We start from the raw sequence: 16,424 nt of genomic DNA on the forward strand, positions 1-16,424 counted from the left end.
TGTAAAAAGCCAAAATGCAGGTGGCACTATAGTATATACAGTTCAATTTGAAGTAGCTTTTTATATATATATTATTTTTTTGGGGGAGGAGAGGTGAAAAAAAAAAAAAAGATAGAATTTAATAAAGGAAGAGGATTAGTAGATAGGAGAAGATAAAAGGGTTGGAAGTTGAAAGAAGATGGGAAAGGATAAGATAGGGAATTAAAGGAAGAGTATTTTAGGGTGGGTGGGTTATTGGAGGTAGAAAACGTGGGTAGGAACTTTGTAAGGCATGGAAAATTGAATCTGGGTTTTGAAACTTACAATTTTTAAGAAGAAGAATTAGGAAGTCAAATAAGGATATTGGGTTTTTCAGAAATATCATTTAAATTGAAATTAGGGTTGAAATATTGGTCAAGGTGAATAAAACAAACAATTTTCAGTAGTGTTTAGGAGGGGGCCTTTGTTAATGATTTTAAGTATTTTTATGTCTTTTTCAATATTGGTGAAATTATGCTTGAAGCCTTGTATGTGTTGTCCTCTAGCAGAGAAACTGTTGTATTTAATGGCGTTGATATGTTCGGAGTATCTGATGTTGAAGCTGCGGCCAGTCTGTCCGATGTATGAGGAGCTGCAGTTGTTACATTTGAATCTGTATACTCTGGAATTAGAAAAAGCATTAGATTTGTTTACTGATTTAGAGTTGTGTAATATATCAAGATTTCTGTTACTGGTTCTAAAAGAAAGTTTCATGTTGTGTTTTTAAAGAACATTAGTTATTTTATAAGCATCTTGAGTGAAAGAAAGTGCAAAACTGCAGTGGGTTTGGCTTTGTCTTTTGACAACGTAGTTTTAGGACGGTGTTTGGATTTGTTGATGATATGGTTTAGGAAAGAGTTGTTAAAGCCATTAAATTTAGCGATATTACGGATGGTGTTCAATTCGTTATTTAAATCTTCAACACCCCTATGTCTAAAAAAGATCGTGTTGGATTTGAATATTTCTTTAGAAAGAAGCATGGTTGGTCAGTGATATATAATAGGCTAAAGCATGGATGTTGGAAACATATTGTTGGTAACGTTCATTGGAGCTCATCTGATTAAATTTTGAATTTTGTGCCATTCTTGTCGATTAACGTTCCCATTGGTGCATTGTTCAACCTTGGGAGGAATTATGAGATCTCCGTAACTGAATAAGAAAAAAAAGGAATTTAGAATGTGAATGTAGAGCCCAATTAATCATGATTGTAAAGTGAAGGTGTTAGCCACATGAAAGTGGACAAACTTACTTATCTTAGTTAAATTGAAAAAATAAATATGGTAGTTCAACCTATTCAATACAAGTAAATAAGAGATGTAGATATTACATTCTTATTTAATTAAAAGTGGAAATGGTACCGGTTTTGACACCAGTCTGGGTCATCATCAGCCGATTATAACTCGAAAAACAATGCATAAGTAAGAAAGAAGTTAACGGTCAAGTCCACACAATATCAGTTGAAGAGGTGATATGACGGCGGTAGGCACTGTAAAATTCAGACGAAGTGGAATGTAAGTCACTTAAAAGAAGTAATGCGTAATCTTCCGAGCATCAGGACGGCACACGCAATGTTTGGCACTGTCTCACAATGTTCACGAAAAGCAGAGAACAGTTAAATGAGCCAGACTGCATACACCATCAGGCACAGTCACAACACAATCCAAATATGAAGATCTAAAGTCATGAAGAAGCCGAAGACGAGCAGCTCAATCGAAGTAACTTGCAAGTTCCAGAAGATCGGCGCGGTGTTTACAACGTCAAGTGCTGTAGTTTCATACACTGACGGAGATTGAAGGATAGATTAATGATCAAGTATTTGCTTAGTTCACGAAAATGTACCTATATATATACTTATAATATGATTCAATATAATTGAATACGTAATTATGATCTTCAAGATTTTTAGAACAGTTGACGTGAAAAAACAATAGTGAATAGAAAAAAATGATAAAAAGCGCAATACCGGAAACAAATGAAAACGTGTATGCACAGTGCGCTATTTCTTGAATATAAAAAATTCAGGTTGTGATTGTAGTAGTCAAAGTTGGCAGACGCAAGGCATGAGTTTAAATTTGAAAGTGAGGGCCCAAAATGAAGGTGGCAATGTAATTTTTTTTTTTTTAGTGGTGAAAAGAAAAATAGGATAAATTAATAAAGAAAGAAGATCAGTGAATAAGAAAAGATTAAAAGGGTTTAAAGTTGAAAAATCTTCGAGATCATAATTACGTATTCAATTATATTGAATCGTATTATAAGTATATGTATATATACATACATTTTCGTGAACTAAGCAAATACTTGATCATTAATCTATCCTTCAATCTCCGTCAGTGTACGAAACTACAGCACCTGACGTTGTGAACACCGCGCCGATCTTCTGGAGCTTGCAAGTTACTTCGATTGAGCTGCTCGTCTTCGGCTTCTTCATGACTTTAGATCTTCATATTTGGATTGTGTTCTAACTTTGTGCCTGACGGTGTATGCAGTCTGGCTCATGAACTGTTCTCTGCTTTTCGTGAACATTGTGAGACAGTGCCAAACATTGCGCGTGCCGTGCTGATGCTCGGAAGATTATGCATTACTTCTTTTAAGCGACTTACATTCCACTTCGTCTGAATTTTACAGTGCCTACCCCCATCATATCGCCTCTTCAACTGATGTTGTGTGGACTTGACCGTTAACTTCTTTCTTACTTATGCATTGTTTTTCGAGTTATAATCGGCTGATGATGACCCAGACTGGAGTCGAAACCGGTACCATTTCCACTTTTAATTAAATAAGAATGTAATCTCTACATCTCTTATTTACTTGTATTGAATAGGTTGAACTACAATATTTATTTTTTCAATTTAACTGTGATACTTTTCAATATGGAACAATGAAATATTTATCCTTACTTATCTTGTCGATGTCAGCTGGAACCGCCTGTTCGAATTCCACGTTACACTGGCATCTTCCGATGACTTCACATATATCATATGTTTCCATTCTGGAGAAAATGCAGCAAATATGAAGTCAAAGGCAAAAAGACTAACATCAGCAACCTGAATGGCTGATATGGTATGGCCTTGTCCTTTGCGCAGCATCCAGTACCATTTCTTACAATGCCTACAACTTTGCCAGCAAAGGCAAACACCTTTTGCAGAAGACCAAGACAACAGTGGGAAGACACCAGTCACCGACTGTAACACCACCCAGCTTGAAATGAACTATGCGTATGATTGCGCATGAAACAGTGCTAGTTAGTCGATCAGAAGAGTGGAGCCTTCAGCTTGGAAAATGTGAAGTCAAAGACAAAAAGACTAACATCAGCAACCTGAATGGCTGATATATTGGAATAAATTATTTTGAACAACAGGCTGCGAGTCTATGAAACACAATAGCACCCTTTAGCAAATATAACAAGTTCTATGGTGTTTATGAGCAACTTACCATCATCTTCACGTTCATCTTCACTCAGTTCTTGCCGCGGATGAAAGAACATGTCCGGTATGAATTGACGAAGTAGCTGCTTAACTCGCTGTTTGTCCTCTTTGTGAATTCCTGTCTGCCGTTTGACATGATGGATCAACAAATTAGCAGCATCATCCAATACAGATTTGTCTTTGTATGGGAGCACAATGTGAGGTCCAGATGGAACCTCTCCAGAGCCCTCATCTGCCTGTTCATGCCTCTGAAACATCACAAATATTGTTACGTTGAAAATTATTATTATTATTATTATTATTATTATTATTATTAAGGCTTAACAAGTTCATCTACAAAATCAATATAAAATCAACAACTGTAAAAATAAACGACAAACATACAGATAAAAATTAGTGTCCTGATTTGACAACTAGATTTGTGTAAGTGGAGTCACACTATAAAGTCACCAAACAATCTCTGAATGTTATAAGGGGCCTGTTCTTTATAATGTGTGTGTGTCGATCATTTGTTTTCCCGTTTCACAGTTGCAGAAGGCACAATATTTTTATCCTCATGGTTTCATCAGAAAACTACATTTTCTATAACCAGATCTCGTTAAGTGTAGTCCATACTTGAAGATTAAAGCCCTCAACTTCTCTGACAAGATCCCTGATGAAGTGAGATGATGGTGTCTCCAAACATTCCTCTAAACAAAGAGAACAATCCACATTTCTAAAATCTCCTAGAGAAATACACTAAAAAACCTGTACCTACAGAATCAACACTATGAAAAAACTATGTATTGCATTGCTATGAAGATACTCTTATCGAATACTACACAGTGTAGCAGACAATAAGATTTGGATATCTATTGATGAGACGATGGACACTGCAGGTAGATAATTATTGGAACACTCCGTGCTGATCGCCCTGGGGATATTTTTCTAACCTCGGAAGTTTTCGAGAGAGCAAATCATTCAACGATTGAAATTCATTTTGATAATGCACCCAAAATTTTTCTAGAAGTATGAAATTAAGCAGGAAAACGTTCTTCTCTTTGTTACTGATGTTGCTCTATACATGGTGAAAGCTGCTGAAGGCCTCAAGCTGTTTTATCCAAGAATGATTCAAGTCACTTGCCTTGTGCATGCTCTGCATAGGGTGGCAGAAGAAATTAGTGGAAATTTTCCTGAAGTCGATAAATTAATATCTAACGTCAAAATTTATTTTTGAAGCCACCACTGCAGGTTGCGACTTTCAAAGAGTTAGCTCCTTCGACACCACTTCCTCCATAGCCAGTTCTTACTAGGTGTGGGACGTGGCTCGATGCTGCCGATGTCTAAACACTCCTCTAAGCAAGGTGAACAAGCTGGAATATCATTTAGCACTTCCGAAATCATGGTTATTCGCGACCATGAGCTCAGCTGGAAAGCACCCTCGATGTACAAGTTGGTACGAGTGTGAAATGATACTAAGTTTTTAAATGCAACGTGCGCAAATAAAAGGACCGAGGTTTTTATAACATTTCAACACAAAAACGTGAAACTCCCAGTCTTATACAGTGAAACCTCGATTCTCCGTTTTTCGAGGGACCATGAAAATAAAACGTACAATACGGGAAAACGGAAAATCCGGGAATGGATGAAAACCATCAACAGTTTGGCTAAACATCACAAAAATGAAATATGTATAATTATAATCTTACAAAACTCCTAAACCAAACCAAACCAAACTACAGCCCCAGTGGGACTTTGCCTGCCAAACGACCGCTGCTCAGCCCGAAGGACTCCAGATTACGAGGTGCGCATGGTCAGTGTGACGAATCCTCTCGGCCGATATTCCTAGCTCTGTAGATCGGGATCGCCATCTCACCATTAGATAGCTCCACAATTAAAGGTAATCACGTAGGCTGAGTGGACCTGGAACCAGACTTATATCCAGGTAAAATTGCCTGACCTGGTCGCAATCGAACCCGGGCCTCTGGATGAGAGGCGGGCATGTTAGACCACGAAACCGCATTGATTACCGGTACGCGAGTTCAAAATCTCGATACTTTATATTCAGTTTTACAGGGGAATCTTCGTCAGTTTCCCGTGAAAACTTCTTTCAGTTCAGCGACTTTGATTAGGCTAGCCAAACTCTTCGAAAAATCTAATACCGGTAACACCAAGCCAAACGACAATCGACCACAAGTAGTTTTTAATTCTCTCATCTAATAAAATAAAGCACATTAGATACGAAAGCACCCAAAATGAATGCGAAATCCGTTCATTTCTTAATCTTTCATTGTAATTTGGTCTCCGGTATACTGTTCGTAGTCAGTTTCCGGAAATCTCGTACCTAGCAAATTAGGCCTACGTCGACTTTTAAAGGTTATGTTGAACTCGAAAACATGGTTTCAAATATAAGTATCAATTCTTAAAAGTTGTCGAATGCATTATATTGAATTCTATGCGTCACAAATCCAATCAAATTGGAAAGATAAAAGAAATATCAAAACTTCTGAAATTACGGTTATTCGTGACCTTGAGGTCATCTGGAAAGCGCGCTCGCTGCACATGTCAGTACGAGTTTGAAATTATACCAACCATTTAAAATGTAACGTGCGCAAATAAAACGACTGCTGTTTTTGGTATTTTAACACAAAAACGTAAAATTCTAGTCTTGCATTAGGACCTAAACAGTAATAGGCAATTCCAAGACCTCCCATGGCTTTCTTTTTTTAAATTACATTTAGGTGCAACATGTGTTTTGGTCTCGCTAACATAATCATGTACGATAATATCAAAAATACTGAATTTGTGTTAAGAAGCAGTTTCGATTCCTGCCTGAAAGCCCAGTTACTCTGCAGTGCCCTGAGCAAAGTGCCAAAAACCTTTTCGGCAGTACGATCGAAAAAAGTAAAAATATAAACATTTAACCCTGGACGTAATATGGACGTTTTATAAGTGCGAACATTTGACTAAACTCGTTCCGTCTTCAAGCAGAGCTGTCGAAATGCGCCGTGTCTCCTTGCAATTGTTGTCGCCACTCTCTGCTTTATGATTTTCCGAGATTCTCTGAACAATACCACCCGAATGCGATGCTAAGATGGTCCCTTATGCAAGTTCACCGCCGATCGCTTTTCCAGTACCGGTACAGTACTTGCTTTAATTATCGCAGTGACGGGGCATTAACGCCAAGATCCATAAATATGCCATAGCCGTCCTTTTGTGAGATACAGTTTATTAAAAAACGATTGATCGAGGATTTAGCGTTGATGGGACTGGAATTTCTGGACGGTTGATTGGGGAAATCGTTTCTTCGAGGAACGGATAATGCGGGACTTTTACAACGTGATTTAATTACGATGCTCGTGGGACCACGTAATTTGAACGCATATTCCGGGAAAACGTATTTTCCGGGAACGGATAATCGAGGTTCCACTGTATTAGGACCAAAACAGTACTAGGCAATCCCAAAACCTACTAAGGCTTTATGCATGTAAGGTGCAACATCTGTTCTGGTCTCGACAACATAATAATGTACGATAATATTAAAATACTACATTTGTGTAACCTAAGGAGAAGTTTTGATTCTTGCCTGGAAGTCCAGTGACTATACATACAGTGCCCTGAGGAAAGAGCCAAAAACCTGTTTGGCGATACACTCATGGGAGGGATCCAAACCTGGACATAATGTAGACGTTTTGCAGGTACAAACATTTGACGAAACTCGTTCCATCTTCAAGTAGAGCTGTCGAAATGTGCTCCGTCACCTCCCAGTTGTTGGGAACACACTCTGCTTTATGATATTCGAGGATTCTCTAACCAATACCACCCGAATGCGATGCTAAGATGGTCCCTTATGCAACTTCACTTCCAATTGCTTTTCCAGTACATTACATCCTCAAATTACCGCAATGATGGGATGATAATACCAAGATCCATGCTGCTGCCGTCCTTTCGTGGGATACAGTTCCCAGAAAAACGTGTGATCGACGATTTAGCGCTGATGGGACTGAAATTTCTGGAAGGTTGATCCTGGAAATCATTTCTTTGAGGAACGGATAACGCAGGATTTTTACGTGGTTTAATGAGGATGCTCATGGGACATCATAAATTGAACGAATAATACAGGAAAACGTAGTTTCCGGGAATGTATAATCGAGGTTCTACCGTACTTTAGCCGCAGCTAGCGACATAGCCTGTAGGCATAATAAAGACGCAGGCGTTGGAGGTGGAGTTTTATGCGCACACAGAAAGTGAAGGGAAGCAGTGTGGTTACTGTGGTAGCTGCCAGTGGTGTTTGTTACTGTTAGGTCGCAAATACAAGACGGACCCTTGGTTTTTCACAGAGCTTCTGTGGGGGGGGGGGGATTCGTCTTGGATTCAGAGAAATACAGTATTTTTGTTCATGATTACTGATTTCCCAACCAGCAGCACAATATTCGCCTGTAGAGTAGATTAGTGCAAGAGCAGCATAATGCAAAGCATAAGCAGACAGGTTGCTTCCCACTAGTTTGCAAACACATCTGTTTCAACTTCTATAATCTTCAATCATTCTTCGAGAGATCGAGATTTGACACATAAATAATGTACCGGGGGTACACCTTCCCCATCTTGCTAAACTGCATGCCCTCTATAAGGCCATCTACGTTATTGAACTTGAACTAATGCAATCCAAGATACAAAAGCCTCAGTGCCCCCTCTGGCGGGATTAAGGACATATTCTTAAGGGAAAGTCACTTTTCAAAGTTGGCTAACTTTAATTTTTGAAGATTGTTTTGTTCATGTATCACAGTTGTCAACACTGCTTCCTTAGTTACCTACCAATCAGAAATTTTGGGAATATTTTCTTTAGCCAATTAAAATTGGGGATGTGCACAGGCATCCAACCTATCTGCAAAGGCTTCTGGAAACTTGCCCTCGAAATAATAATAAAGCTGGGTGCTTTAGGGCTGTATCGTCATCTTCATTGGCCTGATTTATTGTGTGAGGTATGTTCTTCGGGGGCTGGGGCCGAAGGTCAGCGTTCGGAAGGCCCAGCAACTCAAGGTAATGGCAGAATTTTCTGAACATGCGATAGCTCTGGCAGATAGCTTGAGGGGAAGGTTTTGAAGCTCTTATTTCATGTAAATTTCTAAACCTGGTGGTTAAATGTAAAATTTTTGGTCAAGTCTAAAGACCCTGTTTTATACCCTACTGGGAAATATGTAAGATAAGGGAACAAAGAAAGATTTCCCTCTGTTTATTCCCATCCAACTTGGTATAGGCTGAGTAAAGTTTCTTATCCTCTACAATTTTTAACTCATTTGGTATTTAATGTTTCGCATTTAGTCACCCCGGCGCAGAATAGGCTAAGCCTCTGTATCTTTGGGCCATAAGCCCACTTAGGGTATTGTGAGTTCTCTAGGAGTAGTGCAGGTTTTTCTTGTCCCTGCATTTTGTTTTTGGCCGATTATTATCAACATTTTCTTCTTTTCTTTTCACATTATGGCCATTTAGTATGGGCAATCCTTGCCTCTGTGTTCCTGTAAATGAAAGTGAATAAATGTTGAGCAGAAGATAAGCCCAAAACAGGGCTAAGCGACTGTAAATAACCTATTTTGAAGATTGTCAAGTATATACTTGTGCGCTGTAAGAAACTTATGCCTCTGAGAGGCTGGACTACAGTAAGGTCCAGTTTCTTCAACGAATGTTAATTGTTAACTCTACTGTTAAGGAGACTTAACATGTAATTTAACAAAATGGTCGTCTCATCAAGAATTGTTAACACTTAACAAATTATTAATACTTGTGTTAAATTAACCTGGCAGCAGCCATGTGTTAAACCTCTTAACAGCTGCTAAAATTTCAAAATGGAGGCATGTAGAAGATGTAAGTTCAAAGCTTTACTGCTGTATGAAGACTATTTATAAACTAAAAAAGGCAAAGGACAACCCATTCTAAGAAATAAAAACTCTTTTAAGAGTTGTCAGAAGAATTATTTCTAATTAACAAAGCCATAATCAACAAGATACTAGACGATATTGAAAATAAGTTAGAGTTTCCAACAGATTGAAACTAATAAGTGTCTCCAGTGTGAAACTAATAAGTGTCTGCAGTGCAGCAGTTGCTTATAGATTTTACAAGGAGGGGTCAGACCCTGCATCCAATCAATTTCAATGAGCTAATGTACCTGTTGGGGACACTCAACAGTAACTCCTGTATAAGGGTTTAGTTCAATACGCTTTCGTTTTCGAAACAAAATGAGGACAAATGTCATGAGGCAGGATCCGCTTCGGACCATATGGAGGTGATAGAACACTAAAATGCAAAAACATTTTACTTAAACTTGTCAGGTCCCCAAACTGATTATTTCCGAAAAAAGGCGCATATACGTGAAGAGTTGCAACCCAGACAAGTGGAACAGTGGCTGAACGGTCATCATACTTGTCTCCGAACAATGACGACGTGAGTTCTAGTCCCGCCATAGCCATATTTTTTATACAAATTAAATTATTATTCAGGGAATGTGAAGGTAAAAGTGCGAATAAAATTAATAATCAAATTGCAGTGGAACTTGCATTTTCTACCTCAAATTAATTCTATGTATACAGAGAAAGAGATCCAGCAGCAACTGTGAGAACGCTTAGGCCTATATTAATTTCAGGTGGAAAAGAAAATGTACTGCAATTTGCATTATATTTTTTGTTCCAATTTTTATCTTAACGTACCCTCAAATATTAATTTATTTTGTAGAACACAGATAGCTGCGACGAGACTCGAACTCACGTCTACGAGGTTCGCAAACAAGAACAGTGACCACTAGGCCACCACTCAGTTTCGATGTGATGTAACTCCCAAGTGTATATTCCTTGCATTGGAATAAGGGATTCATAAATTTTTTCAGAAGTTATTAGGTTGCAGACCTGACATGTTAAGGTAAAATTTGTCCACCTTTTAGTGGACCTGACATGTTAAAAGTAAAATTTGTTCGCCTTTCAGTGTTCTATCACCTCCACTTTGTCCGATGCGGATTCTGTGTAATAACACCTGATCTCTCCCCCACCCCACCTGGAAACGAAAGCGTATTGACTTAAACCCTTATACACAAGTTACTGTTGGGTGTCTCCCCACAGTTACATTGAAGCTCGGTGAAATCGGATGACTGGAGGGTCTGGCCTCTACTTGTTAGATATTATGCTTGAGACACTTTTCATGTAATTGTAGGCAACTACGTTCACGAGTACAAGAAAATAGTGTGTACAGTAGAATCCTGCAAAGAATTTCTGCTATCATTGCAGCATTAACAAGGCATTACATTATTTTCCCTGCAATAAAAGAATGCCTGAAAATCATTCAAAACATATCAATTATCATATTTTCCCGGTGATAAGAATAGCCTACATCGAATGTTGTGATATAACAGTCCGTTCTTTCATTTTTTTACCACACTCACGTAATTTTAAATTAAAACTACAACAACATTTGTTTCGCATTCATCATAACGCTCTTGTTGCCTCTTACTTGACATGTTTACGTCTTATCGGTTTCTGCTAACCATAACCTAAATAATGTCAACCATGTGTTTGTGTGACAAAATACTATTTCAGCACAGCGTTAGGAGTGTTTTATGTAAAGAAACAAAAGACGCTCACTGCCAAATGCGTTCAATCTTACGGAAATGTGTTAATCCGTCTTTAACAATTGTTTTGTAACAAATGTTGGAAGTGTGTTCGTGAAACAGGGCACTTTTAAACAAAGTGTGAAATTAATAACAATTGTTAGTTAACATTTGTTAAATAAAATTTAACATATAGTTGAAGAAACTGGGCCTAACTCTTGGAGCTCAGACTCCTAGGCTACATTAACTAGTGGAGCAAACATGCTTTTATAAGAAAGTGTACCTGTTCAGAGCTATAATGCTCTTTCCCTCTACGTCATCGTGTTGATAATTCTCTCGAGTTCTGTACCTGTTTTCTTAAGTCACATGTTGGAGCTGACAAGCTCATTATTATATTGTTACTGTTTATTCAGATCTTCTATTTATCAAATTTTCAAGTCAAAAAAAGGAGGGAAAGAAATAAAATTTCAAAATTTAGTACTTTAACTTATGCTCTGGTCATTTCCCTGTCCATTCATTCACCCCGGCACCTTCTTACACCCTTGTAAGGCATGGAATTTCCGGAAAAAATAACAATACACAAGAACAAAACTGAGAACAGAACATAACTACAACAGATACATAATATTGTGACCGCTGCACACAACCAAGGTACAGCACCAGACAAATCGGACTGAAACTGCACGATGATGTCTTGGTGCTTCGAGCAGAATCCTTGGCACCATGAAGTTCGTACGCATGGGTGTATAGTGTGGTTGTAAGTAAGTAACATGCACACTGCACTCCAGCCTAGATGATCCTTGCTCGAGCCCAGCAACCCTAAATTGCTCGTACATTCTCACATAACATGTTGCCGCTATTCTATGCTATGGTATTGAGTTGTCACTTTAATTTTTTTTTTTAAACTTGTCCATATATTTTTCTCACAACCAACCAGTGCAGAAAATTTGTGGCAGAGAATAAATATATTCTTAAACGATCAATGTGAAACAATAATTTGAGGAACCAAATAAAATGCACGATGAATACAGGAAAATAATGGCAGGGAGCGATGCATCAAGGTTCTACTGTAGTATCAGTATTAAAATAAATTGTTAAGTATAACAGGATCATTTCAGGAAGTTCATTTAGAGAGATTGTGAGCACGCATGCTCTCTCTCTCTCTTTCTCTCTCGCACACATTAAGAGATATAGAGGCCTATTTTCTTTCATTCAGGAAGTAAGAGGATAATAGCTGTACTTTTTATCATAGGAGACATCACCGACCAGTTACTACAGAAGATTTGATAACCAAGCTAGTTTAATAAAGTGACAAGGCAAAACATCGCCAACTGTGTGTCCATGATCTTCAAGGTGGCTCTAGGGTCTGACATTGTGGTTAACTGGTTCGAATCCCGTTGATGCAAAAAATGTTCGCTGAGAGAATGTTGACGGACTGGGTAGAGAGGTGGCACTATACAATTTTTAATCACTAATTTGCACGCCAAATACTGGCTCCAGTTCAAACCTCCTCCGCAGTGTTCAAAAGAAGAAAGAGCAAAAGTGATTATGATGATGACGGTGATTCAACAGTCAAATGGGGACGTTAAAACTTGAGCAGACCCCATGGTGTTATATGACACGAGTAGGCAATGCGCTGACAATGGGATTCACCTCCCCGAATGGGGGCAGCATAATAAATTAATTGGTCGCAGTTACCTCCCTCTTGCAAGCTAACCCAAGGTAAATTGTAAGGTCCAGTTAAATCTTTACGGAACCACCATTCCTTTCAATGGTATTAATATAAATACAGTATCAACAAACTTACCTCATCGTAAAGAGTTTCTATCTCGTTGAAAAGGCTTTTGGAACGCAAAGCCTTCAGATCGTTCTGCTTGAAATTGATTCCTTGATGGTCCAGTGACTTCAGGTAGTACTTCTCGTTCTGTTCGCGCCACAGTTTGTTGAAACCCTAAATCAGAACCATAAATCACAAGAAATATTTTTTAAAAATTTAAGACCGACATTTCTTATTAAGCGATACAACAATGTAAGGTCTTTCAGGTTAAACAAAATCACTTCAATGAAGGAGAGAAAGTAACAATTTTAAATAAGACTGAATACGGTAAGGAGATTGCATAAAATAAACTTCATTGCAAAGCCTGTATTGCCGTTAGTATACTTTTTTAAAAGGTAGTCAAACGTTCCACCTTTACAACACAGAAAAAACCTCATTAGGAAGTTTCTGCAGGAGACAACAAAAATGAACGTGTTAAGCAAGAAAACCTACTACTAAATATACGAATAAAAACTATCCAACAGGGATATGGAAACACTACATACAAGTTTTCCAGACATGAAGGCATTTTACATCGTGTATCCACGGGTACAATGAAAACTATATCTACACTTTCTCAAGATGAGAGGAAAGTATTGTGCCATTCCATTACTCCAGCAATTAAGCTCAATCGAATTAAGACGAACGCGATTACTAGTAATGAAGTTAGACACAGTGAATACATTATAAAATGCCAAGGAAGTTGAAAGTCGGAATAAATAAGATCACGATGGCAGTGACCAAGACAAAATATATATTCGAATTGTTAAGACCAACAGTTTTATATAAAAAAATTTAAAAATCACAAAGGAAAAGCTAACTGAAGGTAGTGGACGTGTTAAGAGCAAGAAGATGAATAAATTGTATAGGATTACCATAAATGAGAAGAGGATTCAAGAAAAGAAAGCTATTTACAACGTCTAAATAAGAATATAATAGAAGAATGTATAAAAGATTAGTACGAGATAAAATTAAAATATTTGCAGACATATTGGAGATCTAATAACAACGGAGATTATACGAAGCAGTATTAAGCGGAATCAAGTAGTTAAATTATGTTAGAAGGCTTTGAAAACGTTACGTCACAGCTGATTTCATCAATGTATTTTGTCTTTCCAATTGAGCTTTTGAAGGAAACCATGGCTTGCTAAGAAGATCTGAGGTCGACTATCTGGATATTAGTATTATCCGGATGATTCCGAGCTGGACCGACATGGCAGAGATAACCCCTGGTTACTGATGACATCTCGATGACCAGCCAAAAGTGTGAGTAAAAAAATTCTAGCGACTATTAAAACACTGAATTTTCAAGTTCGTTCTATATCTTTTATCGTAATTTACTCAAAACAGTGATTTGGTCTTGTTTTGAGGGTGTGATATGTGTTTAGTGTCTTCAGAATGACTTATGTTAGATTCTCACGAGAGAATTGTTCATGCCGATGATAAAAGGGAATAGGTAGTCTTCATCCGGAATGAGACAAACACCAGTTCGGCAATGTAATAAATTGCAGGTAATGCTTCAATGAGAGCAAACAATCCCAATTAGCCAGGTTAGACAATATCACATGTGAAGTGTTTTTAAGAGGAATAATTTTAGGATCTTCGATACGCATTGCCAAGTGATATGATATGTAGAGTTCATACGTTCCCATAATAAATTAGGATATATGTTAGATATGGATATAATGGCAGAATGAAGACTGGTTAATGTTATTTGAGAAGATATTGATATGATACTATGAATATTTGAAAATAAGGTTATTTGAGAGAATGAAGAATGTATTGTGGAATATTTATTGCTACGACCAAATATGAAATATAAATGATGTATTTGAAGAGTGAGGAAAGAAATACTGACGCACAGTAGGATCATATATGTTCATTATGCAGTGATAATGTATTGTCCGAGAATCCATATAATATGTTAATGGGGACGTAGTTACACATACATGAAATGTTATTGTAGATTAAGATCATCAAAAGGAATCCTTGTAAGATTGATTGGTTATGAACTTAGATATTTTAACCTGATACTTCCACTCTGAAATCACATCTTTCCCAAAATAATGATGGCATACGTATGTTAACATGGATAATTATTACCATATTGCATAAAAAACTTAATTTTTGAGATTAGACATTACACCGTGTCTTCAAAAATGATTTTCCCTAGACAAGATATGTAGAATAACTCACACATTTGGTCATTTCTTGATATACTTGGACACATTTGAGAATCTTATTAACTTGGTATATACAGCCAATGATGATTTGGTTTTAAAAGTTACTTAATATAAAATATGATGCAGACCGGGTGCCCTTCACCCCATGCATAGCCCTGTTCACGGCCACTTTCTAACTACCTCCAAGCTGGAGTGCATGGATTCAAATAAACTGACAGAACTTCGCTAGTTTTTGAATAACTATTGTGTATTGTTCTGGTGGCCTTCCTGAATAGTTCTTGAAATGCAGGTAGGTAAGTATTTGTTGAAATCTATTTCGGCTCTTAGTTTTCAGAAATATGGGTTGTTGTTTTTTATTAGGGGATCGGTTGGCCAGTAATCTTTCAGACATGATTTCTTCACATGCCCCATCAATATACAGAGAGCAATATTTTTTTAAATATCCCTGCTAGTGACATTAGTCCACTTTACTGTCTTAGAGAATACGTTGTTGTCAGAAAACACTACATTATTTACAATATTTACACTCATAACAATTATCAGACTTGTTCTGTGCTACGCGAGTTCCACACCTTGAAGATAAGGCTATATCCTCGTCATCACTTGAAACATTTCCGTTGGAAGATATTTCATCATCTAACTCTAAATATTCAGTATCACTTGGATATTCGGAGCCTGTATCAGCACATAATCCACAAATAATTTCATCCTTGTCTAAACACGTGCGGTCCCTCGGTGCTGCCATCTTGCATGGCTCTTCGAACTGCTGTCAGGAAATGCAAAGAAAATCTATGATATGAAGAATACTCGAAAAGAAATGAGACTATCGATTGTGCAGAACCATACATAAAAGTGTTGTATCACCCTTCACCTCCAAATAGTTCCCGTATATCTCAAAAGATAGCACTAAAGTTCAGTCTGCTGGGTCTGCTAGTAACATGAGATAACTAGGGACCGGTCCGCATTGTGTTAATATAATCATTTTAATAGAAGCAGATATGTGCTGTCGATTGAGAAACTTATCTTTTCCAGAAGCTTACACTGAAATACTACGAAAGCAAAATATCAAAATTTTCTTAACGAAGCTTGTCCTAAGCAAAATTAATGAAAACTGATGCATACCTGCTAAATTTACAAAACAAAAAATCAGGAGATTTTACTATGAAAATCAGGAAAAAGCAGGAGATACATTGGTCAAAACTGCTTATTCTACATGTCTTGCACAATACAGGAGTACTATGGTATATATTATAACACGTATTGTCTCAAAACCCGACTGTTGCTATATGAAGATACACGGCTAAAAATTACACATCTCTATTCCCTCACAGGTATGTGAATGAGATGATCAGTCTGTGATAAGGTTTCCGAAAATTGTATGAACTCATGGTCTACACATGTGAATAAGTCAT

The 16,424-nt window shown here is 37.5% G+C and overlaps 1 protein-coding gene across 1 annotated transcript in view; it reads right to left on the reverse strand.

Annotated features, from left to right (window-relative positions):
- The window catches only part of Sin3A (SIN3 transcription regulator family member A), a 528,152-nt gene that overhangs the window by 193,173 nt on the left and 318,555 nt on the right, over positions 1-16,424 (reverse strand). Inside the window, exons 15-16 of the mRNA XM_068227644.1 lie at positions 12,821-12,964; positions 3,451-3,691 (exon numbers count right to left, since the gene is read on the reverse strand). Of these exons, the coding sequence (XP_068083745.1) occupies positions 3,451-3,691; positions 12,821-12,964 (385 nt within the window). The remainder of the gene's footprint in view (positions 1-3,450; positions 3,692-12,820; positions 12,965-16,424) is intronic.

Source organism: Anabrus simplex, chromosome 5 (assembly GCF_040414725.1).
Source record: "Anabrus simplex isolate iqAnaSimp1 chromosome 5, ASM4041472v1, whole genome shotgun sequence".
In the NCBI taxonomy this organism is placed as follows: domain Eukaryota; kingdom Metazoa; phylum Arthropoda; class Insecta; order Orthoptera; family Tettigoniidae; genus Anabrus; species Anabrus simplex.